Here is a 27,582-nt window from a genome sequence, read left to right as displayed (position 1 = left end):
TTGGTATTTCCAGTATGCAAATAGATAAGTATTTTTCTGCATTTTTATTCATCGTGATTGATGAATGATTTATACATTTTTATCCATCACTATTGCACAAATTGTTAATTATTCTTTTAATTCGCTCTTTTTTTTCTTATGTTTAATTTTGTGGGCATATTAAATGTTTAAATTGATATCATAGGATCAAAGTTTATTGAACAAGTTTATCGAAGAGAGAATTTTAAGAATCTCTATCAGAATGTTTATTCGTCAAACTTTTTGTCGTACGAATATATCAATCTCACAAATGTCATGAAAGTTTTCAGTCATACACGAATAAGCTAAGTACGAGTGAAAATGACTCGACGATTCCGGATAAATATGCTTATTGTATTAAATTACTGAATTCCGATGTATAATCACGATTTATCGATCTGTAAAAATGATTTCAAATTTAAAAACATTTGGCGCGCGCGATTTTTGCTCGCAGAGACATTTCGGCGCATCTGACGTTTAGTGATTTTCTCGAGGATCGTCCGTTCAAGCGCCGACAGATAGCGTTAGCGGTCAACTTAGCGGTTTCAAAAAAAAAAAGCACAGGACAACAATACGCGCGGCTGAGTCCGATGAAAATTGTGGAAATGGTGAAGTTGTGGTGTGGGTGTACTCCGAGTTAGGTGAGTACATTAGCGAGCATATATCATCAAAGTGACGGCGTTATCGAAGAAAAGTGAGAAACGAGACGACTGGTCTGACGTTACGCGATCGCGTAACTTTATATGCTTTCCTTCTCACTATCGTCTCCGAGAAACACTTTGCTGTGCGCTATTGCGAATTGTTTTGCATGTACCACTAGGTGTCTCTCTCTCTCTCTTTTTCTCTCTCCGACGATTTTTCCCTGCCAATTTCGTTAAACTTTCGACGAGACGATACCTCAAAATGATCGTCGAAAAGGACGTTCCACGATTCGACCACGATAACGACAGGTGCATCATAACCTCTCTCTGGTGTCGTGCGAGACGTTTTGTCATTTCGCGAATCGTTCCACGCGCTTACGCATCGTCCTCGTCGTCGTTATGTCGACCGCGACACACAGGTGTATATATAAGTAATGTATACGCACGCGGTTCGCGTGTACACGTTCGTATGAGCGACGCGTGACGCGACGACGAGAGCGAATTGTCCCTCTGGCTCGATCAATTGTCATTTTCGGCGTCGAGCGAAATCTCGGATCCGCTCTCATCCTTCAAACAATGGCATCGGCTCCGCGTCTATCCGCCTGCGGTTTTTTCTCGCGCTTCGCGCGTATCCGAAAAACATGTTTTTTTGCCACACGTGTACGCGAGAAATGAAAAATATAAGAGCAAAATATTTTTGCGCGAAGAGATCTTTAGACGCGATCGCGATCTACAGTAATTCCGAAAATTTCAAAAGCAATGATTTAGAAACTGATAGTGAAATTGTATTCGTTTCAATTGGAGGGAATTGTACAGACATTGACAGTTGACGGGAAGTTGAAAGAAATGTAAATGTATATTTCCTCGTGATCGAATCCACGATTATATCAGACCCATGTGCGTTATGTTCGTTATCGGATCAACGTGACAAGATTTTTCTCTCCTAATGTTATATATATGTATAACGCCGAGCGCACGAACAGCTGCTCGTGCATGCACGTGAGAACTTTGAAAAGTATGCAATGAATTCGTAAATTGAATTCCGACATTCCATATGTATTATTTCGTAGCGTGATGATTAATCTCAGATTTTGGATTTAATGTTCCGTGTGTCTTAATTAAGGCTGTATCGATCCCGTGGATTCTCTTTATCTCCGACAATCGTTCCATAATGTACGTCAGAAACGCCATTAACGGGAGATCGTTAATCACGTTACTATTTAATGACTCTAAATTTCGCGTAAGTTTGCAAAGATTTCCTTAGAGGAATTAATGAATCCAACGAGGAACAATTTTCTTTTTTTTTTTTTTTTTTTTTTTTTAATTCGCCCTCCCACCCTCCTTCGCTATATCCACGCGCGTCACCAAATTTGCACGCCGCTCTTATGTACTCCCCCTCTCTCCATCTACCCTACCATGATCCAACCTCTATTGATTGCTCTACCGCACTACTGCCCTACTTTTATGGTTTTGCCCCACCAACCCTTCGACGATTCCCTCCCTCCTTTCCCACTCTCTCACTCTCTCTCTCTTTCTCGGACGTCACGTATCACGGCCATAGACGCGCGGGAGGTGTAGAACACATTCTCCCTATCGAGAAAGTGCCTCTCTTGCAGGTGCGCAGGAGGTGCAGCGTTGCTAGGCTTCCGGAAAAGGGTTGGGAGAGGAAAAGAGAGAGTGAGCCACCCGAATCTCGGGGGTGCGGTCCCTCGGCTTCCGTATTTTCGACACGTGTTTAGCATCAGATACACATGTTTTAGGCTGTTTGACTCTCTAGTCAAATTATAATATGTTATAAAAAAAGGGGAAATCTTGAACGTGATTTGGAAAATTTAGTCCGGAATCACAAGTGGAAGATGATGATATTTAGCGTTGAATATGAAAGAATGGAAAATATTTAAGGATGTCGCGCTTAATGATAAATATCTTTAGTGATTCCGACTATAATTTTATCAACATGAAGATCTTGTGGTATAAGGATAGGCCTCGATTTTATTTGCAAGATGTTCTCTCTGTTGTTTCTCTTTCTAATAAAAATAGAATATATATACTTACTATATGCATCCTATTATAAAATTAACAAAATTATATATTACTTATTATATTTAATTATATATTATTTAAAGAAAAGAGAAAATATATATATTATTTATGCTCTTTTTCTTCTTTCAAAACAATATATATTTTGTCAAAGATATTTTATTCTCAATCGTTATTATTTCTTTTGTTATTTGAATTTTTTCGAGAGTTATTTTTGTCGAGGAAAAATTGATTTTGCATATCGCACAAACTGTTTGCAACAGAGAAAACATTTGGCAATTTTGCGATATCCGTTAAACGCTGATTTGGAGGATGCATACTATTCTCCGTGAATCCTTGCTCGATTCGCGTATCTTATATACGAATATCGACGAACGAAACGCACAATCTCGAACATAAATCGCGGACCTTCGCCGGATTCGTAAATCGTCCTGCAACCGCTATGTCGGCCTCGCGAATATACATCGCGTGCACGATAATCAAGGCTGCATGTGGCGCAAGTTTATTTTTGAGAGTCCTGTAGTGCTGTTTTATCTCTATTTGCGTGGACAAGGCTTTTCGTCGCGTATATCGCGTGCCAAACTCGGTGCGTGCGGTATTTATACGATCTTTCGCTCGCCGTTTCGTGTTAAAACGGAAATGCATCACGGTATGCGATTTTCTGCCTTTTTTAACTCCGACGGAACTGGCTAATAAGACGAGCGCGCGATTTTGGAATCCTTGAAAGAGGAAAAGCGTTTTGTTCGGCCTTGTTTCTCATCGGCTTTCATCTCGCCTGACTGTTTCACAAACATATATATAACGTATCGCATATTCGTCTAACGAATTATCGCCGCGTGACGTGACTAGTGGCAGTGATTTTTTTTTTTTTAGCGTATCAGCGATCGATAGTTTTAGCCATTTACGCGAAAGCAATCAGTTTTTTGACCGATATTACGGATTAGACGCATATGTTTCGGTATTTCCGCTCCTAAGGACTCCGCAGATCCTTCACAATCCGTCACTCTGCATGTGTCTGGTATTATAATCACTGCGACGAAGTAGCGTGACTCAGCGTGAAGCCAGGCGGCCGTGAGTGATACGAGTGTGTTCTGGTCGTACAACACGTGTTAACCCTATTCAAGTAGTACAAACAAGCTTGATCAGACGCCGTGTCATTTCTAGTATAACTCACGAAATTTCTTTTTGGAGAATATCCGAACGAGACTCTCCTCAGGGAAAGATTCTTACTACATCGTTGAAGCACCCTCTCGCTTTTTTTCCTTGAGAATATAAATATTGCTAAGAAATTTCTACTTAATTCAATATTCAATATATACTTCATAGGTTTAATTTAATTGATATATTGATAGATTTAATAGAACTTTGTCCTAGAAATATTTGTCAATTAAATTTGTTGTCGCATTTTTGTAAAAACGTAACGGATAAACAGATTTATTTATGAGGCTGCTCACATGTAATAAATTTAAGTGACAGTTATTATTTATTTTAAGTTTCCTTGTCATATTTCTTCCGTGCGACATATTTTGGGAAGCACTGTTATATATGCGGATGCTATTTCTGTTTGGCACATCATGGTATTTAACGGCATATCTACGCTTATACAAGTCACTAACCATTCGTACAATATCTATGGCTAGCAGCTAAAACAACTTCGTTTATGTCAACAAGTGTAATTCATCTTCTATTTTCGACTCATGGGTTTGTGCAAGGGACAAGCATTTTCGTGCAAATAGTATAGCGAGGATCCAATAAACGCGATACCATTATGCTAGAAGGCTATTTATAGAATAGAGAAAAAATCGGGGCAAAGTGACGCAAAATTATGAACTTAATTATCAAAAAGCGACTCTTCCCTTGTGCTTGAAACGAGCCAATCGTCAATTATCGACATTATTTCAATGAGTTCCTTCGTGACGCGCAATTTATTACAGCAATATGGACTCGATCGTGATATTTTGTATCTCCGGATTCGCGTGACTCGCGATCAAAAACAATCAGCGAAATTTCGGCGAACGCGAGCTCTCCTCCATCGCTCCTCGTAAGAATTATATCGATAATCCGTGCGTGGCCAATGTCTTTATTCTTCAAGGTCATCAGGGTGGAACGAGCGAAGGCAACAAGGCAAGATGACTCACACGTGGGATTCGCCGAATCGCGGTCGGATCGATCCGGGCGCGCGGCTGCGTCAGAGACGAATTATAGATTTCGGTGGGTCGGGGAAGCGATTTTTTGGGGCACACGCGATTCCACCATTGTCTCTCCACCTGACTGCCTCTCCTCCTCTCCTGTTCTCCGTGAGTCGTCGGCGCTGCGTGTCACACGTGTGAGAGAACGCGTGTCCGGTAAGCACAGGTACCCGATAACCTTTCTTCAAGGGAATTCCCGTCCTGCGAATTCGATCGAAGGTACTCGGCCGAGGTGAAGGTCAAGTTTGCTAGTCGCCAGTCGGCGATATCTGATGATTTGCCTGCCATTACGATATCTCACGGGATATCTCGTTTTACTAACGGGGCAGAGCAATTTAGATCATTGGGCTTCTCGGTTTTCCCCCCACTTTTTCGCAAAAGTTCCGTCGCGTGGCGAATACAATTTATCAGCCACTACATGGATAAGTACACGGAATGACAATCTGAGAATGAGAGATTATATAATACATATATATTATATGTATGAGTATCTTGATCCTTATGTATCTCCAACCGAAACTTTTATTTGAAGACTAAGTATCTAATCAAAGAAATTTAATTCATTATATCTAATGTAAAATTAAAGGATAATAGAAATTTACAATTGAAAAAAAGGAAATATAGAAATAATAGGTAATAATAATCTTTTAAAAACTTTTATAAGTTTTAATATCTCTAAATTTCTCTCAAGGAAGCTTTGACATATCCGCAGACATATCCTGCTGATATGGAATCTATTGACTTTATCTTTCGATTATGCATAAGTCGCAATACGATAATTAGTATACGCTCGATAAGATTGACTAACTTGCAATATTGTTGCTGATACATACCTCGGCAATTATTTACGTGAACCGATATACGTGATAATCCGTGGAACGCGTATCGGGTAATTTCGTGCTTTGCCGGATACGAATTCTGAGTCATTCATTGATAGTCAAATTACACCAGTTACTTGCCTGCGTGATGTAATGGCAAAAGTAATGCGCTGACATTTCAAGCAGCACGACCTATGGTATATTACTTTTGACACGTCATTGTTAAATATATTCACTGTGTGCGAGACGCTGATGCCGATTAACTCCGAATTTCAATCTTTAGCTTTCTTTGTTATCGTAAAAGAGGAAAGAGCCTCGAAATATATGTATTATTTTTACAGTTTACGTATTTTTATTTCTCATTACAAAAAAATGACTATTTACAACAAAATTATTTACAGAGCTTTTTTCCGCATTATAACAAAGATAGATATCCCGCGGGAAATGATCGCGAGCAATGAAAAGTCTCGGTTCAATTGAATCAAGCGGCATATATCACATCTGGCGAGTCTCACGTTCAAATACAGGAGATGAGTGGTTTTACATGAGTGAAATTTGAGACTATTTCGCGAGAGCAACGGACATTTCAAAGTTGTTTTTAAAGCAAAAAGGTCGTAATTAAATTTAAGTCGTATTGTCGTTTGCTTCGTAACCTATTGCTCTTTTGATCTACCTCTGATTCGCGTTTTTCGCTCCGATTCGCTTGTGCGAGGTATATGCGTTTTTACAACAGCGCGGCAATTTTTATTTAATTATCTTGTAGTCAATTAAGCTCGATCTCGAACACACTGCATTAAAGATATATCCTAAGAGCTTGCGCATTATTTAGTGTTTTATAATTAGCGTCTTTAGAATATTTTCTTTCGATTCTGCACTTAAGCTTTTTCTATTTTCGAATATCTTGGATTTTTATATAGAAATAGCCGTTTTTCTCCAATTAAATTTGAGCGAAAATATATTCGCGATCAATACATAATATATTTAACTATTATGGGGCATAGACCGTCCGATAAATTTCGCGTTTTCCATATTTGGATTTTAAATTATCTTAATTATTATATAGACAGACAAAAATTAAATTACATCATCTTTTTATAATATTGATGACCGATGCTACAGACAGAAAACCCAGGCTCATAGTTTGTCGTATTTCACCCGTGAAATGTCATCAACCTAGGGAATTGAGAGCGTAAAAGGCAACGATGTTTTATATATATGTATTTTACATAATGCCCCAGAATCGTTCGCGATTTTTCACTATTTTTCAGAACATTCGAGATCTATCCCAAAAATTTACTCTTCTCGGAATATCTCGTTAATATTCGCAGAGAGTATCAAGGAGATCGATTCGCGTGCTAAGTGTATATCGCGTGCAGGTGAATTCGCATTTGCATTTATTACCGCGTGCATGCTTACGGAGAGCAAACTTTTAATCAGCTGTGGAGTTGTGAGAAATATACGTATCACGTCAATCTTTGCAAATTCAAGCTTTCGTCGTAATGCGGCGAAACATAGGATTGCGAAAGAATTTTTTGAATTTCTAAATTACATTTTAAATTATAAAATATTTTATTTTAACTAAATTGTAAAATGCTATTTTTTATGACCATTAATTTATACTTTGACTGATGACTAATTCGCTTGGCGATTTAGAATGTTTCGTTCATTATGTATTGCTTTGATCATTTTCTTATAGTACACTGTGCTTAATGAGGAGCCACACTGGTTGTTCACTTGTAAAACTTGTAAGAACTTTATCGCACTCGTGAAATAAAATGGTTTCTTTGCTCCGATGTCTTTGCTCTTAGAATATAAGAATGCAATAACCGCGGCATGTTTCCTCGCATGTATTATGAATATTTTAGAAGATAATCGACATACCTTCGAAATCGCAAGGAAAAACGATAGATAAACACAACGTTTGCTATCGTTTGCTTATCGTGCTTTATTTTTCTTAGGTATCCACAAACTCTATAGCTAAAGAGTTTTCCACAACCATATTACTTTGTCGTTTTGATTCTTCTGCTAAAAAAAATTGTATTAGATAAATATTTTCACTGCGATTCTATATATAATTAATATCCAAACTTTAGTATTCGTACAAGAATGTATTTTCCGTCTCGAAAAAAATCTTATTAATAATTTCTTAGATTCTTGCGATTATGAAACGATCTTTATCTTTGTGATGTCCGCATATGTTCGGTTCTTCTCTATGTCTTCTTGTATTGTTGTATAGCTTCGGTCAATACGAAAAACGATATGACATTTAAATAATGCAAAGATGTAAAGTCTAGATTTTCCTTACTAGCTACTTGGTTTGTACTTTAGTGTAAGCACGACTAACGGACAAACTTCGTAAATACTGAAGTATGATAAGTTCTCTCATTAAGAATTACGACGATCGTTGGCGAAAACGTTTGCTGACATCTAATAATTTGCATAAGTCAGCATATACAACACGTTTACTTCTTTAACTAATCAAGAGCAACCATTTTTAAAATCCTTTAAATTCTTTGTGACAGATCACAAAATCTTAAATTATTTACCATAATTGTCTGCAATAAATATTTCAGTGAATACTAATTTGTAAATAAAAAATAAGCAAAAAAGTTCCAAAATAGCTCCAAAAATAAATAGAACATTAAAAAGAATATGCTTTATCATGAAATATGCAAATATCATGAAAGAATTTTGACAATTGGCTATATTCGTATAATTATATTGATCTTCGTATCAAGATTATGCTTATTATGGCAAGAAATTCTCGCACTGCCAAGAAATTGCAAAAATCATTTTGACGTTAATTCACGATTGATATTTTTGGTCAAACCTACAGAGAGATATATAAGTTAGAGATTCTCTCTGCGTATAGCCTGCTTCTTCTTTCATTGATGCTGGCGTCAGAGATCATCTTGACGTAGACTTGAATGCTAGCCAAGAGAGTGATTATTCTTCTCATCCAAAATGCAAGCCAACGTTTGTCAATTTTCGAATAATTTGCAATGATAAAGAAATTGGGGGGCGAGTGATTATTTCTTTATAAAAATATAATACTGATCCAATTATAAAAATATAATCTACAATTGTTTTATATCGCTTAATTAGTACAAATTTTAGAGAATGTGTAAAGAGGAATATTACTACTAGAAAATATTCTATAGCAATTCTATTTATGGTATTCCTATAACTGACATGAACAATTTTGCGAATTGAATTTTTTATTCTTGAGGGATTTTCCTCTAAACATCTCTTGAAAACATTTTAATTGTGAGTACTGTGGAAGGTAAAATCGCGTAGATACCTCAATGTCAGACGTCAGCTTTAATTCATGTCGTTCTTCAAACAGCGTTCAATCTCCGCATTAATAAATTTAACTGTCGAATGACACAATAATTCTGCGAAGAGCAATCAATTCGTTAGATATATTCGTTATAATATATTCGTTATTTTATCAATTCGTAATAAATTTTCTCGTGAAACAGCTGATCGCGAATACACACATCAGATTCATCTCTAATATCATTGCTTTTTAATTATTAACGCAATCTGACATTTTATAAGGTGCAATTTAATCGGTTTTCTATATCATTTTGTTAATCATTGAATCCATTTAGCTATAGAATTATCCTATGCCGAAGTTTGAAAAGATTCCACGCGCAAAATTTTCGCGCGACACGCGAGCTCGCTCTCAGAGTTTAATGGATTCTGAATGCACGAAAACCTTTCAACATCGAATCTCATGGACTGACAGCAAACTGCAACTTGTCAGCCGGGGAATGAAGCGACATGTGGTTTCGATATTGATCCGCATGTTCGGCGAAACTGCGCGCCTTTTCGCGTATGCATCCAATTTCGGTGCATTCTTCCCGAGCGATCGTCCATGAAGTTACGTTTACGCCGCACACACATTGCCTCTTTGATCGCTTTTTTTTTCCCGGCAGCCGGAATTGCACGATTCGATGAAATTCTCTCCGCAGAGGTACGCCAGATCGAATCCGCGGTTATCCTGACTAAAATCGAATTCTCCCTCTCTTCTCCCGCTCTGTCGAGAATAATGTTGTAGCAATCGGCCATTTATTTTTGTAACAAATGTAAATATGCGGTCCTCGACAATCCACAATCAATGGAAAAATTTTAAATACGGAAACTCGTGAGGTGCGATGAAAAAGAGACCATGTTAATAATATTATCTGGTAATAGTTATCCTACGACGGACAAAGGAAAGAGGGGGGAGTAAAGACGTCAGAAGGTTGTGTGCCTATCGATGAAGGTATATTCGCATAGTCTATTCCTCGCTTATTTTTACGATATCCGATAATTTTCGCTATTATCATCAACGCGATTGCAATGACTAGGCTCGTAACTGGAGTCGTCTAAAAATAACAAAGAGATTCGCGCATACAGAGTATAATCTAGCCTGTTTGATATTGTAGTCTCTCCGCGAACACTCTCCATATAATTTTATTTTTTAATGTCGCTTGTGTAGAAAGAATGATCATCGTGAAAGAAGCACACGAGGCGAGAGAGCGAGAAAAAGAAGGGGAAAGAAAAAGACGTCACATCACGAGAGATCGACGCTCGTAGGCGCGCTAAAAATGCGCCGAGACGTGTATCCGTCGATAGATATGTGGGCAGTAATGGTCGGTATTGGAGATCGGCGGTGATCGCGAAAATATTTTCATTATAAATAGCAGTCGACGCGCGCGGAAGATGCTCGCTTCATTTTACGGCTATGAATGCCAAAGAACGTTAGAACCTCTCGAAAGCTCCGTGTTACAGTTCTAGCTTCTAATACAGAGTTTTTTCCAAACACAAAATAAGCTAGTAGACCGTCTCAATGTTTTTTTATTCAACGCATTTACGAAGTCGCATAACGGTAATAGTGGTAATAGTGTAAAATAAATAATAGTAATAATAGTAATAATTCGGAAAAAATTGTTACCGATAATTGCATACGTAAATATGCAAATATAAATAATCAAGCGATTTTATATCGCGTGTTTATTTAGCTTCTAAATAATTATTGATTGACACAAGATGTGTTTTATATATAAATTATTTTTTCAAAAATGTTAATCTGTTAAAAATATTATTATTTTAACGAAATTGTTTTTATATTACTTTTATAGTAAAAAATTGTCGAGCTAGAAAAAGCACACTAACACGCTGTTCGACGTTTTTATTTCAAATCTCATATTTTTTATCAGAATAATGCATAACTAAAGGAATCGTTTTAATTTTTTTGCAATAGAAAATACAAGTGATTGATGCATTTATTGATTACATCAGATCTGTCAAGAGTTATATTCTATAAAATTTCGACATAACGAATAGTTTTTTCCTCTGCATGATTGATCTACTGAACTTTTAATCCTATTTTATGTTATTGATTTAATTATAATATGTTATTGATTTTATTTTTATTTTATATGTTATTATAATTGAAGTTCGGGCGAAATATTGAGCCAAGAACTGATAGAAACATCAAAATTATTATACTAACATTAGGAAGGTCCTCTCAATTATCTATGATATCAGATGGAAAAGATGAAGAAGATTTTCCATGAAATCGGAAATAAATTCCTATAAAAATTGCTTCGGTCGCAAAGGACGAATCGCGTTCATCTTCGTTTATTCTCTGACCTATTTGCCGACATATGGGTCATGGAGTTCAGCAACCTAGGTCGGTACCCAGGTCGACCGCTATAACGGGTGACCTGAATAAAATTGATCAGAACCGCTGTTTCGCGAAAAACATTTCCATGGATAAATATTTCGCGTAAACTTATACGTGAGTTATTTTCTCTTCGAGGAGATTTTGCGAATGATGTAACTTGGAGGTGTTCCGGATTTTCGGATTCTCGAGTACGAGTATATACATATATCACACGGGGAACGCGTGTCATGAATAGAATTGCTTGGCAATGAGTGGCGTTCTAATTGGATAATTGTGAATCAAAGTATATTTTACCGGCCGTCACGATCTCGTTAGACTCTTTAACGCTTCATTCTCTCCTTTTTCCCTCTTTGTCTTCCTCATTTCAAAACAGCTTCAACGCGCGCACATGCCGGCAAATTGGAACGAAGACAGACCGTATGTTTCATCTCATGACGACATCATCCGACGCGTTCGTATTACACTTCGTCATCTTCGGACAGACAATACCACACACGGGACACACATGGCTGTCGCTATGAATGACTAGTGCAAAATTGAACAACCGTACCAATTTTAAACAGATGCAGTGAATCGTTGCTTTTGAAATGTACTCTACAATTCTAACTTAAAAATTCCAAAGGCGTAGGAAGAACAGCCAATCATTACAAAATTCTGAAATATAAAGAAAGTGAAGAATAATCAACTTTTTGACCGCGTTGGCAACTCGTTAGATTTCACTTCACGAAGCCCGGTACATTTGCCAGGTACATTTATCCGTAAGTGGCTTTGAACACAGAGCTGGTCCAGATAATCGTCGGAGTCACAGGATAGTTGGCCATACGGGGCAATGAAGTATGGGGGCGGGAGAAGCGGGGGAGGCGGGAAGGGGCGCGAGGAGTTCAAAGAGCGCCCGAGCGGATATCCTTATTCGAATGTTTAACTCTTGCGCGAGGGTGCCCGACGCGCGTCCATCCAGGGAGAGTAGGTCGTTTCCATGGCGACAAGGGGTGCATCGGACTGGCACTGGTATCGTTAAAACTGAACGGGACACCCCTTTTCCCTCTGCCTGGCAAGGCAGCCTCTCGTCCTCTCACTCTCTTCATCCACGGATTCCACGAACACATCCCGCCCCTTGCGGAATATCCTACTACGTACCTGTAACGTGCTACCTACTTTTGCCTGTTTCCTGGACCTGCCACCCTAGGTCATCCCTCCCGCGGAAATTGGGTTAGACCTCGGAATTAGGTGCCACCGACCGGCGAAGCGGCAAATCCATCGCAGCGTGTGGAGACTTACGAGTTAGAGAATGTACTTGACGTGATATCCATTACTGTGATTAATATCGTGATATTTGCGGTAGTAAATATAGTAATAGCTAATAATATATAGATAATAATAAGAAAAATTGTACATGTAATTTTTCTGCCCTCTCTAATATTTCCCGCATGTATATACTAATTATACTGATTTTTCGGATTTTTAATTGATATTTCCTGAAAATATCAAAATTATGACCAAATTACTTTGTAAATCATAAATAACTGAATACAAAGCGTTTTCCGAAATAAAATACGGAAAAAAAATATGAATAATAAAATCTAATTTTTTATTTAATATCAAACTGATTTTATTTTAAGAAAAATTAATGCGATAATTATCTAAAAAGATAACTAATAAAAATTGAAACATTTACGATAAAAAATAACGTCGTTTTCTCTAAGAAAAACTCAATTTCAAATCGTGCTTAAAAGGATTTGTAATTGATTAAATCTAGCTCTATTGCCGTTTTAAAATTCTCTAAATTTTATATTAAATTTTATTTAACTGAAAGTGACTGTAAAGTATTTGGTAGACTTAGAATTTTCGCGAATGTCTCAGTATCGTTGCCGTTATTGACTAATAATTATCGCAGTAGAAAATCACCCGATATCTAATTAATTACAGACTGCTTCCTGCGATGGGAAGGGAAATCACGTCGACCTCCCTTGCTCTATCTCTCTCCTTTTCTCCTTCTCGCGTCACCTAACGCGCTGTCAGTCTCGTCAACGATCGATTTATATTACGAAGGAGTTTTTAGAGTCGCGGGGGAAAATATTTGCGCGGAGAAACCGGAATGTCGTCGTCGGTAAACCAAGCGCCTCCCGTTCGCGCTTCATGAATTCTGATAAAATCAACTTTGTAAGACAATATGTCCTTTATTCTCTCTTATTTGATATTCTTTACAGCTTCGATAATTGATGATTGATGTATGACATTTTCAGCATTGCTCATAAACTCAACAAACTTTACCGATCGATCTATTTTGAGAGATTCGCTAGCTCTGAATGTTTAATTTTACTTACTAATATTAATACTTTCCTTACCAATATTTAATTAATCTAAATGATCTATCTGTTCTATGCTGTGCGCATCAAGTTTATTTGATGTTATTTTTCATTTTTTATTATTATTATTTGCGTAAGCTTTTTTCCGTCAGACATATAAGTTAACCGAACGCGATGTGATGTTGCGTCGTATTTCTTGTACAATGTCTGAATCGATATGTGGCATATTTTTTTTTTTTCGAACGAGACACCCAGTATTATTCCAGGGAATACAGGGGTGCACGACCTAGTTACGGTTGGGCGTGTTATATGGGTCATAGACAACATTCGCACTCGGCTGCACGTGCGCGCGCACACGTTCACGCGTGCCGACTGCACTGGTTCATGGGACTAGTAATTCACAATTGTGAGACGAGTAGGTTTTGTCACTCTGCTTTCACTGTCTTCGCGATTAAGAAGAAAGCTCTTCGCTAAGACATCCGAAGAGAGATGAATCGTTTATCCTCAAGAGAAATAAATTTTTCAAATAAAAAAATTGTTAATACATTTATTGTATGTACATTTTTTTATTTGCGTATACGATTAAAACTCCTACGTAAATAGAATGATATTTTACCTTGTTTAAATACAAAAACTTATCTTGTTTTTTTACATAAAAACTATATCAATCTTGCCTGTTGGAAGAAAAAGATAATTGTGAAGGGAATTAAATTGAATGTTCATAATTTCGAATTGAATGTTAATAATTTCGGTTTTTAAAACAAATATAGGTTTCCATGCTATAAATGCATATATTATTTTTTCCAAAATTTGGTATTATTTATTAGAAAAATTTTAATTAATCGTGCTTCGAATTTTTCCAAATAATTGATTACACGTATTAATTTATTACACACGTATTGATTTATTAATTAAATTATACTCGTCCCTCTAAAATTATCTTACCAAGATAATAATTTATCAAGATATAAATTTATTCGGTAAAAAATCACCAGAGCTTCGTTTTATTATGCTGGTAAAAAATTCAAATTTCTCATTTTTTTCCTATCACCTAGGTAAATTCGTGTAATGAATAGTAATAACGTCCATAGGACACACATTTACATTTCGTCGAATTAACTGCCAGGGGGACGAAAATTCACCCGACGTAGTCCTTTTCTAGACCAACAGAGTTCCTCGATGTTCATCGGATACACACGCGCACGCGTGCATTCGGTCGACATACGTCCCCCTGCTCTTTCTCTCTCTCTCATTCTTATCTTCACCACACGTTATCGTCTATCTCTATCCTCCGTCACTATTTCCCGCGCTTGGCCATCTCCTTCCGATCGCTCCATCCTTGCATCTCTTTCCTAACACCTATTGGCAATAGCGATGTCTTTGTTTTCACTCCCTTGTCGCTTCTTCTGTTATCAGATCTCTCCTATCTTTATCGTCCTCGATACTATTCTACCTCTATCGAAATAGAGAGAGAGAGAGAAGGAGGGAGAGGGAGAGAAAGGGGGAGAGGGATAGATGATCTCTCTCTCTCTCTCTCTTTCGCTGGCTTGGCGATATTCTCGTTCTCTTCGACGTGCCACCCACCCCCTTGCCGCTCTTCGTCGACCCGGGTGAGCCGCGCGTCGCGCGCGCCTCTCAGTCTCTCGCGCAAAGCGGACCCGCGGCGACGCGATATTACACTCGATAGATATTGCGGCTGGTCCAGGTTCTTCTCTTTCCTCGCATCGTCGAATCGCGCTCGTTCGCATCTTCCGTTTCTATCTCTCTCCACCATTATTTGTTGTTTCCTCTTTCGGGGATCGCACCTCCTTTCTTTCTCTCTCTCTCTTTTTCTCTCTCTCTTTCTCTTTCGTCCCAGTGAGCTTGTGGAAACGGCACGGTGTACAGAAGAAGAGAAACGTGGCAGCACACGAGGAACGCGATCGGTCGGAGCGAGAGGGAGAGAGAAGCAGAAGTGTTCTGCTATTTTCGAGGCGCCGCGGAACCTTGCCAAAGCGTGCCGCCTCCTCGGATCTGCGAGGAACCAGCGGCGAGAGAATCGCGACCGGAAGGTCACGCGATGATCCGCATTTCCGCTCGATCGGTCCTTGAGAGATCGTCGATCGACCGAAGAAGATTTCGCCGAGGCGCGCGATCTCGATCCTTCGGAATATATCGTCTGGGCACGATATGACTCGGCGATTCATCGACAAAAATTTGGTATCGATCTAATTTCCTTGTCCATCGATTTTTTCACATCGATAACTTTTCTGGATGACGAATATCCCGCGAGAGACTGATTAGAAAATTAGAATGTCGCGATAATCCGGGAGTCACGAGACTAATTCGTCGATAATTTTAGTGCTGTTCAAATCTGGACTGTCTATCTCGACAGGACTATATCAGATGATTGCTTAATCATATCCTCCGAGAAAATTTTGTCATTTGAAATGTATAAGAAGCGAGGGGATCGCCAGAGAAAATTGGATGCTTGATCGTAATCTCGAAGCCTTCGCGTTTACATTTTTTGCCGTAACAGAAATATCATCGGCTTATATATCTCCGGTAGAGATTTTCGGTGTTCATCATATTTCCCGCTCGTGGCAAAGGTCGAACGACGATACGTTACGAGCGCTTTTACGAGCGAAAGGTGACCCATGGGGATTCCCGCGGTAATAGTCGAACAATCAACTAGGAAAAAAAGAGAAAAAAGAAAATCCACACCTTCGTAGATCGAATCGTGCTCCGATCGACGACTAGCTCCGATCGCGTTGCCTTTATGAGGCCAACCGCGTTTATCGGCTGTAAAACGCACGCGGCTGGCCGATAGTGCTTCACAAAATTATTTCACGTACATGAAATAAGATGGAAAGACGGGAATCGAAAGAACGAGACGAATCAGTCGCCTTGATAAAAACACGATTCGACTTAATAAATAAATCTAACGTCGATTAATTATTCTCAATTAATCTCAATTAATTATTAGCAAATGCGACGAGTTGTCTCGTAAAATCATATTTAAAAAGGAGAATTTTGAGACGTGCAATTTGATCGGCAGGGAACAGGAAAAGTTCGGCTGAATGAAGACGAGACGGGAATAGATGAACAATGTGCACGGCGATTGATAATCATTGAATAGTCGCGGGAAACATCGAGCACGTAGAAGAAATAAAAATAGAGAAAGAGGGAGACTTGTGTGTGTGTGAGAGAGAAAGAGAGAGCGAGGAAAAAAAACGGGGAAATGTGACGTGCGACTGATCGAGAGCCGGCGATCGAGAGCGGCTTGTGATCGACGCGTCGCGGTCGAGAATGGATAAATTTATCCGCATCGCGAGAGGAATGCGGCAGAAGCGACGAGGAAGAGTGTACACGAGTACGCACCGCAGTCGCATTTCCGATATAAATTTAACGCGATGATTCGCGCGCTTTCGCAATTAGCCGCTATGGAGACTACTGAACTTAACTGGAGGTTTGTTGGACAGAAAGAGCGAGCGAGAGCGAGAGAGAAAGAGAGAGAGAGAGAGAGAAAATTACTTGTATCACCTGGCTTATTTATTTGATTTGCGAAACTGACGCTTATTATTATTTTAATCTTTTCATTAATTAATCTTTGAGCAACTCGCTGCGTTTTTATAAACTAATAATTAAATTATAATTTAATTAATCTTCCGGAGCACAAAGGAGACTGAAAATCTCCTCTCTGTTAATTAATGTTCATGAGAATGTAATGCGATTCATTTAATAAATTTCACTAGGAGCATTAGATAATGTTGTGCAAAAATTAATAACGTTCGACGTTCTGTATTAGCAGTCGCTGATACCTGCACATATGTTACTAGAATTTCTGTAGAATCATTTTACCCACACGAAATATTTTATCGCTTCATATGATATATAGCAATTATCATATATGGCAATCGGGTTAATTTCTCGAATATTGGAGTATTCGCGTTCGGTCGAATTATTAACTCTCTCAATGATTCAGAGAAATATCGGCGTACCGACAAGTGTTAATTATGCTAGAATATTTCAAATTTACGTGATGATTATGCGAAACGATTTTATAATGTTATTAAACGTCACATGATAATATACTGCTTTGTATTGCAATAATTTTCGTTACGCGTGATGCATAATAATGCGACGACGATAATACCTTTCAACCATACAATTGTCATACGCGCTCATAAAGCACTCCATCATTTAATAATCGAACGGCGTCCCGCGGACAAATGACTCATGGCGTAACACTGACCTATAGAGAAGCTCATGATTCATAGCTCACCTTTGCTATGTAATAATTATCGGAGACTTTACATAAAGATACGATAACGTAATGTAACTTCTGTTGTAATTGACAAGAAACAGTTTTCTCTTTGTTGATCTTTGTGGTGTTCCTTAATAATTATATAGTGTTACGTTTAATTTCTTTTTTTTTGTAAGTAACGCGTGATTGTTGTACTAACTATAATGCAAATCTATTTAAGAATAGCGTGATTACATCTTGTAAAGATCGTACGATAAGCTGGTAAACATATATGGCACTTTGTCATGCTGTTACATCTACGTGATAAATTAATTTCTGTGAATTGGTCGCGATTAAACGAATTATTATGTCTGCAATCACGCGAACTAGTACGGAGATTTAATACGTCTCGCTTTTTATTATTTTTAAATTGCCATAAGCGCGTGCGCGCGCATCATACATTTTTCTTTCTTTTCTTTTTTTACACGAGATCGTCACGAGCGTGTTGTGTCTGCTTACAGAGTGTACAATGTCGGAAGGTGGACGTGCAGTGATCTGGCTCCTAGTATCAGCCCTTCGAGCTGCACGCCACCCGAAAGATTCACGTACTAACTACTAATTGCACCTGCGTGTTGAACCCCCCACCAGTTGCAGAGTACTGCACCCCGTAACCCCATGACGCATTTAACACATGGCTCGCCTGGAGAGTAAGTGCCTCTTTCATTTGCCCGCAATTTTTGCGCAATTTTTTTCGTTAATCCAGTTGCGGTGCCATAATTTACCGCACACATACACGCCTAAACACGTGCACATCGGTATAGAAGAAAAGTGAAATGATCGAAGCGTATCGGAAGCATCGATACTTCCGAATTTACAGCTGACAATAAGGCGGATCGATATAAGTGCATCAATGAATGAACCTCTTTGTTCACGAATCGATGAAGAAAATACTTCTGCTGTAGAAATATTCCCGGCCACTGCTCGTACGATAGTCGCTTTATAGTAGCACAGTAAATTACTTATCTTGTATTTGCACAGTAAATTACTTATCTTGTATTTGCTCGATTGAAAAAGCAATTATTGATAAGTAATTATTTCTTGAAAGATTACAAGATCCCAAGTAACAAGTGATAAATGAGTGATAATATATACATAAACTGATTTGTCACGGAATTTGTTGGATGTCCCTTTCATAGATTCCTCGGTCGATTTGGAATCGATTTTTCCTCAACGAGACATTTGTAGAATTTTTTTGAATAATTAACAAAGCCTCAGCAGAGGAGATTTTACATATATCTTTGTTTCCAAAATTAAAAAGAATGTTAACACTTAAGATTTAATTCCAAATAATTATATAAGATGTAATATAATAAAATACTAAAATATTAAAAATAAAATATCTTGTTGAGACGTTCCGTGTTGTCAAAGAAATCGGGACATCCTGTCGAAATTTACCTGTCAGGAAAGTAATGTAATTGCGGTTTACGCACTCGATGATTCCAGTACCAAGCATAGTGGTGTATAAAGGAAGCAGGTCGCAAGATCGACCTGAGAGTCCCACGGTGGTGGTGCGAGGAGGAATGCCCTCACTGCCATCGCCCAGGCAAGGCCTCGCCATAAGTGGTGGCTCCGGTGGTGCGCTTCACCAAGACGCCTTGGAGTCGGATATGATAGACGGGAATGCCAACGTCGGCACCTCCTCGGCAACGAATACGTTCCACCGTCCCCCGCCTTCCTGTCCGCCGCCCGACAAATCGGACACCGAGAGCAAAAACTTTCGCAATCGGGTGCGTGTGCCATTAATCGCTGCTAGATTATTGCCCCACATTTTGCTCGTCCTTCCTCATTACGGGTTTCAAGGTACGTCTGGAAGAAGTCATTAAATTAAAAATTAGTTGAGAAGAGCTATAGGTAAAGGAAAATGTGGAAGTGTATCAATGATTTATTTCTTTATTTCTTTATTTTTTATTTGTATCCATTTATGATATAATATCGAAACAATCATTTAACGTGTCGCACTTTCGAATTCGATACGCACGCATCATCACACATGCGATATGCTCTGTCGGTCGTAAGCAAATCTAATGATCTTTGCAGACGAACACGAAACTAAAGCTGTTGGTCAGAAGCCATGCCATGAGAGAATCGACGTCTCCCCCGCGGGAGCCACACGGCAACGGTTCACCGTCGCCGCACAGTCCACAATCGGTGGACGGTGAGAAGAAGATCGTGTGCGATCACCTCTCGCCCAACTCCAACGGTGCCAAGCTCAATAACAACGAGTCCATGTTCAACAGCAATCTCGGTCCCGCTCAATCCCCCAAGCAAATGCGCAACACGGCGACTTCGCCGACCTGTCGGACACCGTCGCGAAATGGTAAACAAAAGAGCATTTCTTTCATTACACATAGAAAAAGATTCGAGAATCTTCATTTTTGAACTTTGTTACACAGGTCAATCTAGTCCCTCTCAGATACATTCACCAAAGAGCATCACCTCTCCGACTAACGGCAATAAGTTGGAGAACCATCGCTCCAAGTTTGTGAGTGCGAATAACATTCAAAAATGCAATAACTGCGTGAAGAACAATCAAAATGAGCGACCGGGTTTGCTGCAAACTCCATTGTCGCCCTCCAAGTCCGGTCAAGCATTGCAGCACTCGCCGAAGAGCACCAATCTCGCGCCGAACGCGCAAAACAATCAGCACAAATCCGAGCAACGCAGGCCGAATACATTGAACATTTGCAATAATCAATGTTCAGCGCAATGTGGCAACACGCTCTCGGTGAGCAGGCCCGGGTCCAGGCACAAATTAAGACATCAGAATTCTTCTCAGGGCAGTTACGATAGCGCATCACCATGTCTCTCGCGCGGTAAGTTATTCAAAGAATGTACAAGCACATATAAAACTTTTTTTCTCTTCGATCCTCTTTGACTCTTAATTACTTTCCGTATTACAAATTTTACACTTATTTATAGATAGCAGCACGGAACTTTATACAGATAGCACAGGGATAGATCTCGAACAGTTCATTGCGGAGACTATAAATCGCAATCAAAAGGATCGCACGGTGCTGCTAAAGATTGAGAAAGATCTAATCGATTTTGCGAGGGACCGACAAAAAGTTTCTCACAAATTTCCAAATATGTCATCGTACAACAGAATGCTTGTGCATCGAGTGGCAGCTTATTTCGGCATGGAACATAACGTAGATCAGTCGGGTTTAAGTGTTATCGTCACACGAACTAAAAACATGCGAATACCGGATACTCGCTTTAGAGAGCATATCAGGGATGACATGATTTTGTCAGAAGAGCCGCGAAGAAGTATTTTGAAGCGAGATTCGAGCTCATTCGAAGATAGCTTCAATTTCAAATCGCCGGACAGATTGTCGGGCGATTATTGTCGGCGCAGTAAAAGCTTCGAAGAGCGGGAGGAAGAGTATGAGCGCGCCAGGCGAAGGATATTCAAAGACAGTAGCGGCGAGAGCAGCGAAGTCACATCTTGGCCATGGTCTTCGACGGAAAGTTCAGATGTCTCGGCGAGGTATCGCTTGCTACATCCCTCAGATCACATAATGAGGTAAATTAATTTTCATATCTATATACTTAATAATTAATTTCCATAATGATTATAAAATTTACCAACAATTGTCAATCATATTGAAATATAAATAATTTATACGCATCTCTTTACAGGCATAACCGACTGCTAAAAGGCGAATCTTTCGATGGGAGAGACTCGTTTCGCGGCGCGGTATTGCGTCCATCTGTTTCTAAATCATTCAGTTTTGGTGGATATACTAAAGGCATGCTGTCAAGAGGAGATAGTGTCACGTCCACGCATAGCGCAGGCGCTCGCCTCATGAAACAAGGTAATTGCATACAAATTTATATTAAAGTTATTGTGTGAAAATGATTTCAATACAACGATTGTTACATACCGATGTCTCGTTTCGCTACATTATCATTATGATATCATCCTATCAGGGTGATAATTATAAACGCTCTTGATCCAGATTCGGGGGCCAGTATGTGTTCACGTTTGAGTCCAAGCCGCTCGAGCAGCGGTTATAAATCGCAGAGTCAGCGCAGTGATGCGACGATATCGCCATCACCATCGCCGTCTCCTGTACCGGCCATGATGACGTGTAGTCACACTCAAGTATCTAGTCAAGATCTAGCCTCACCAGAATCGAATGGTGGTCAAACGGTTATGTGGGCAGTTAGTAGTTTGTCGAGCGTGCCACCTGGCAGTATAATAATAAATCCGCAAACCAATCAACCGTGCACGAATCCAGACGGTTCGATCTATCGTTTCGATCCGGATAATCTACCAAAGTTTTATACCATCGAAAACGAACACAATATGTCGTCCGCGATTAATAAGCAACAACACACGGAACTATCTCCCGAGCCATCCAGAGCACCGAGCGGCAATTCCAAGAATGACAGCAGGAAGCAACAACGTTCATCGCAATCGAAGATGAATACAGTTAGCGCATCTGGAACTCAAGTGACGAATACAGCGACATCGCCGAGTCTACCATTTACACCACCACCACCACCACCACCACCGCCTCCTCCTCCCCCTCCTCCTCCACCTCCTGCTCCTGCTCCTGCTCCTGCTCCGCAAAACGCATCCATTCCGCAACAACAGCAACAAATGCAGCAGCAACCACAATCACAGCAGCAAAGTCTAGTCAAATCGTCAACAACAATGCAGACGTGTAGTCATACTAACCAAATAGCTCAGCAATCGTACGCGACCTACATACCTACCTCAGAACCGTACAACCAGGGTGTTTATCCGCCTCATATGGGGCAACCAACTGTGATGATGGCACCTCATCCGACTCAGGGTCAAGCGAGCATGCAGAACGGCGGTCAAGGGGATGTCTTCAATCAGAGTCAGGTCTATGCCAATTATGCGGTACCTGTACATCAAGGACCAATACCACAATCAGGGGTAAGTATGTCTTTAGCAAATTAAATAAGAATAAATTACATACAAAACCACGCAATAAGAAAGAAAGGATAAAAAACCGTGGCGCAAGATGTTAGAGCGTAAAAAAATTAAAAAAAAGACTCTAAGTAAAAGATATAATATATTAATAATCAGTTAGATATAAAAAAAAATAAAATACATACGTTTCGATCTTTTCAAGATCCTTTTCAATGTTTAAGATGTCGTTAGAAAATAAACAAACATTAAAAAATTTTAAAATAATAATAACGGAGCGCGATTAAACAAAGACAGGCGCGATAAGACACAAATAGACATTGTGTACAGTAATAACGGTCGCAAATTTTAAATGCTAACAATTGTTGTGACGAATGAAAGCGCATAGACAGTAAACTAAAAAGCTAATAATGTCTGGCCACAAGCTAAATTTTCTGAAAGAAGGCCAACGTTCACCTCTCCATCAAAAAGGCATGATAAAATCGCAAACGTGAAAATTATTCTTCGCAAATTTATATTGTGTGACGATCCCCCGATGAAAAAATCTATTTAGAAAATTTGGGACCTTTTTTTGGAGAGGTGAACGTTGGCTTTCTTTCAGAAAATTTAGCTTGTGACCAGACATTATTAGCTTTTTAATTTACTAACTGTCTATGCGCTTTTCGTCATAACAACTGTTAGCGTTTAAAATTTGCGACCGTTATTACTGTACACAATGTCTGTCTATTTGTGTCCTATCGCGTCTGTCTTTATTTAATCGCGCTCCGTTATTATTATTTTAAAATCTTTTAATGTTTATTTATTTTCTAACGACTCCTTGAACATTGAAAAGGATCTTGAAAAGATCGCGAAACGTATGTATTTTATTTTTTTTATATCTAACTGATTATTAATATATTGTGTCTCTTACTTAGTAGAGTCTTTTATTATTTTTTATGCTCTAACATCTTGCGCTATGGTCTTTTAGCTTTTCTTTCTTATTGCGTGGTTTTGTTATCATCCGGACCGTATATTGCTTTTATTATTGTATTTAAATTACATACATTGAAAATATTTTTCAACACAATAATATATAAATAAGTTAGATTTGTTGGTTAAAAAGGTAAATAGCCGGATAAAATGTTATCGTTTAATACGCTGAATAATATTATATATTGTGTGATGCACCAGTATCTATTGTTATTATTCTATTTAGTATTATTTAGTGAATGATTATTTGCTTTCTGACAGATTTAACAAGATTCTAATATTTTATAAAAGAATACAAGATTTTCTTTACATCGACTAAGTAGTTTTTAACTTCATGATAATAAAAATAATTAATTTATAAGGAGTTTTATTTAACTGTTTCTAAAAAAAGCCAATAATATATGATTAATTAGGATGTGACCGAATTATCTGGGTATTTCTTGGGAATGAACATATACGATCAACGTGGCAGTGGGGATAGCCATCCGACAACTCCGCATTCTACGTATCCACAACCGCCGCCACCTACGAACCAGACTGTACAAAACATGCAGACGATACAACCGAATTATTGGCAACCATCGCCAAATCAAATACCAGTACGAAACTAGAGAATATTATGCAATTTTTATTTTATTTTATTCTCTTTTCTACCACTATTTTTATTATATATTCTACATAGACAAATAACAAAATTTTTCAGCCTCAACAGACCATGTACTTTATGCCTCCACCTGGAACGGCTATCTCTGTCGGTCAAAATCCGGGAGACAGGCAACAATTACATCAACAACAAAGATTTTCGACGAATTATTCCTTCAACACGCAAACGATGACGCCTCCGAGCCAAACAAATTGTATGTTTGCGACCTCTATATTTCCCTCGGTGTGATTCTCACATTTTCTGTAATTCTATATATAATTAATTCTATATATTTTTTTAGCTAATTATGTGGGCACTTACCCGGTACCTTACAATTCGATGCCGGCAGTAACCCCGACACCGAGCGATTATACGTATCAACCTCCGGTCCATATGGTTCCTACGTATTATCCGCCAGCACAACCGACGATGCAACCGCCGCCCGTAATGTACAGAGTACCTACACCACCAAATACTCCGACATCCAATCAGGTAATTGGCTCAACTATTAATATTAATATTAAATTGATAATATTTAAATGATACTGATATAATAGGATGATCCAAAACAAAAAAAGTCGCATTAACAAAGTATTTGCTATTTGATAAAATTAATAGATACCTATGCCGTTGATGTACGTCAACTCGAGTAGTTATGCGACCCCGGCGATGGTATCCGGTGGAACATTTGGTCATCAAGTCGCTCACAATGGCACATCCCCGGCGCCGCCTAGCGCATATATGACACCTACACTGGTTCCCAATCTCGTCTTCAGACAAAACGTTCCTGTGAGGATATGATACACAGTAACAATGACTATCTCTCTAGTTGTTCTATCTCTCTTCACTCTAGTTGCTATGGAATTCTCTTTCTTACGAAAGGTATTTTTATGAAATAAAGGTCGTTTCCGGTGTTCGAGCGACAACGCCAGGTAACTCTCAACGAGCTAGTCGATCGCCAACTCCGGCACACGAGCTCTTCGGAGGTGGAAGCGGAGACAGAAGCGCACAACCTCAACCACGTTACCCACTGCCAATGTATCAGGGTGTCCATATCGTACAAGGTAATTTTAGCGACGTGTATTCATTTCAAATCATTTTTTTTTCTTAAATTGTCGTTTAAATTAATTTTAAAATTTTGGTGCAGGGGATATGAGATTGATGCATCCTGGCGTACCAACCAACCCCCGGTTGCAGTATGCACCAGTATCATCACCGCCTGTTGTTCAAGGTTGCCCGCGACCGTACAGGCCGCCCTCTTATTCGTCTAACACCTCGGGGGCCGGCACGCCGACTTCCTTCGATGGCAGAAATCAGAAGATTCGCAAACAGAGGTAATCTTGAATTTTACATTACTTTCTATTTTTATTATATAAATGTCACCTATTCTGATTCCCGAAATTTATGCTCTTGTGCAATTTATTCAGGTCCAAAGTAATGTCTTTGCCACCGAGCGGCGCACGGCCCAATCTCTATCAGGCGCCTTCCATGCCATCACTCTCGTCAAACGTACCCAAAGATATCAGAGAAGGTATGAAAAATTAACAAAAAGCAGAGAGATAGAGAAAGAGAGAGAGAAATTCGATGTTCGCTCAATATCGCTTAAGATTTAGTTACTTTCTGCTTTCATTTCGCTTATGAAGAATAAAGTGTAACACGATTTTGACACATTCTTGTCTCCCCTTAAAAGCAAAACCTGTGGAAGACAGTATGATATAAGGTACAAAACTTTAGTATAAAATACTACACACAGAACACAGTGTCTTCTTTGTACGATAGGAGCTTTTTCACGCATTGACTCATCTTTTTCGAAATTTATTTTTTGATTACAATATACTGGAAAATAATTCCTACTTTCATAAATTTAATTTAAATATATATAATTTTTATCAATTTTTATCAATAGACATACTATCATAACTATTATATTATCTTAAATTGTTATTCCGTGAATGAAAATATTTTAGCAAAACAAATTTGTCTAGAGCTATAAAATTTTATGGAAGAAAGTAGGAAATATATTTTTTTTCATTGCACACATATGATGTACTTTATTATCGCACTATATGCTTAAACAGTAACACGCACGGGATAATATTTTTATCCACTAAGGAAATATTCACAAGAACTGTTTCTGTCCAATTTTCACATACAATCATATCATCTTCTTTTCGTAAAAATTATATTTTTCTCGATGTAATCAGTTTGAAAATTGGAGAGGTATGATCTTGGAATATTTTCTCGCGGATACATTACGATGACACTGAATGTATTCTTTGCACATCTTTTTTTCCACAGTTTTAATATACTATACTGCTAGTACGGTACATTTTTATGCTTATTGTCGCACTTGACGAGATACAGATAATATAATCAATTTTATCAAATTGATGTCGAAGAACATATTGTTCTTCTCACTCTTTCTCACGTCGACTATGATCATGTACAATTACAGTTTGCGCTGAATGAATTATTTTTTCTTGTGAAATATATTTTGTTTTTATATAGACTTATATAAAGGCTTCTTTTTATGAGTTAGAATTAGCGTATTTATTATAGTCTTTTCTTTATTTTAATATCTGTTTATTTGCATCAGAGAGAACGCGATTCACTTATATTATATGTCTAGGAAAGTAGCGATTTACTCCTCAGAAATAACATTTCTTTTCAGGAACGGTAAAGGTGACAATTACCCGTCGAAACCAGCTGGTACAATTTTGAGTAAGCGAGCCGATAGGATAACATACCTGATAACCCAGAGTCACAGTCCTGATTATCCAACAACCGAGATTAGCAATCTACTTTATTTATTCAGAAATACTATATGTGTGTATATATATATATATATATATATATATATATATATATATGTATATGATATGTATATGTATATGTATATGTATATATATATATATATATATTATATATATATGTATATATATATATATATATATGCATATATATGCCATATTAATTATTGCCCTAAATTATTTAAAGAGAGTCAAGAGTTACTAGGATACAATATATGTGTATCCTAAGTGAAAAATAGTAATGAAGATAGTACTGTAATGCGAGCGTTTGTTTTCTTTTTGG

General features: G+C 38.3%; 1 protein-coding gene across 6 annotated transcripts; it reads left to right on the top strand.

The window, feature by feature from the left end:
- The first annotated feature begins 584 nt into the window (after window positions 1–584).
- Window positions 585–27,314, top strand: LOC105258313 (cAMP-regulated phosphoprotein 21). Of its 6 annotated transcripts, none has more exons than XM_011269500.3 (17): window positions 15,234–15,888; window positions 16,727–17,137; window positions 18,436–18,621; window positions 19,418–19,701; window positions 20,012–20,291; window positions 20,368–20,787; window positions 20,894–21,497; window positions 21,614–21,789; window positions 21,934–22,883; window positions 24,260–24,445; window positions 24,550–24,703; window positions 24,791–24,981; window positions 25,108–25,278; window positions 25,391–25,553; window positions 25,637–25,823; window positions 25,917–26,020; window positions 27,161–27,314. In XM_011269500.3, exons 3-17 carry the CDS (start codon window positions 18,606–18,608, stop codon window positions 27,208–27,210), a joined length of 3,936 nt encoding a protein of 1,311 aa, XP_011267802.1. In that variant the 5' UTR covers window positions 15,234–15,888; window positions 16,727–17,137; window positions 18,436–18,605; the 3' UTR covers window positions 27,211–27,314. The 6 variants fall into 6 exon arrangements, with proteins under 6 accessions (XP_011267803.1, XP_011267802.1, XP_011267806.1 ...); XM_011269502.3 differs by lacking the exon at window positions 15,234–15,888 and adding an exon at window positions 26,180–26,209 and having other exon boundaries at window positions 15,901–17,137; XM_011269501.2 differs by lacking the exons at window positions 15,234–15,888; window positions 16,727–17,137 and adding an exon at window positions 585–659.
- Window positions 27,315–27,582: the final 268 nt, after the last annotated feature.

The sequence above is a fragment of the Camponotus floridanus genome, unplaced genomic scaffold (assembly GCF_003227725.1).
Source record: "Camponotus floridanus strain SB8 unplaced genomic scaffold, Cflo_v7.5 scaffold2, whole genome shotgun sequence".
NCBI classification, from domain to species: domain Eukaryota; kingdom Metazoa; phylum Arthropoda; class Insecta; order Hymenoptera; family Formicidae; genus Camponotus; species Camponotus floridanus.
The sequence above is the reverse complement of the archived record's forward strand: the minus strand, read 5'-3'. Positions and strand labels throughout refer to the sequence as shown.

What these genes read in the sequence shown, in the direction of transcription:
- LOC105258313 (XM_011269501.2), top strand. An exon ending in GACCAATACCACAATCAGGG is followed by an intron (nt 22,884 to 24,259) that starts GTAAGTATGTCT and finishes ATGATTAATTAG; the next exon opens with GATGTGACCGAATTATCTGG. An exon ending in GGGTGTCCATATCGTACAAG is followed by an intron (nt 25,554 to 25,636) that starts GTAATTTTAGCG and finishes ATTTTGGTGCAG; the next exon opens with GGGATATGAGATTGATGCAT.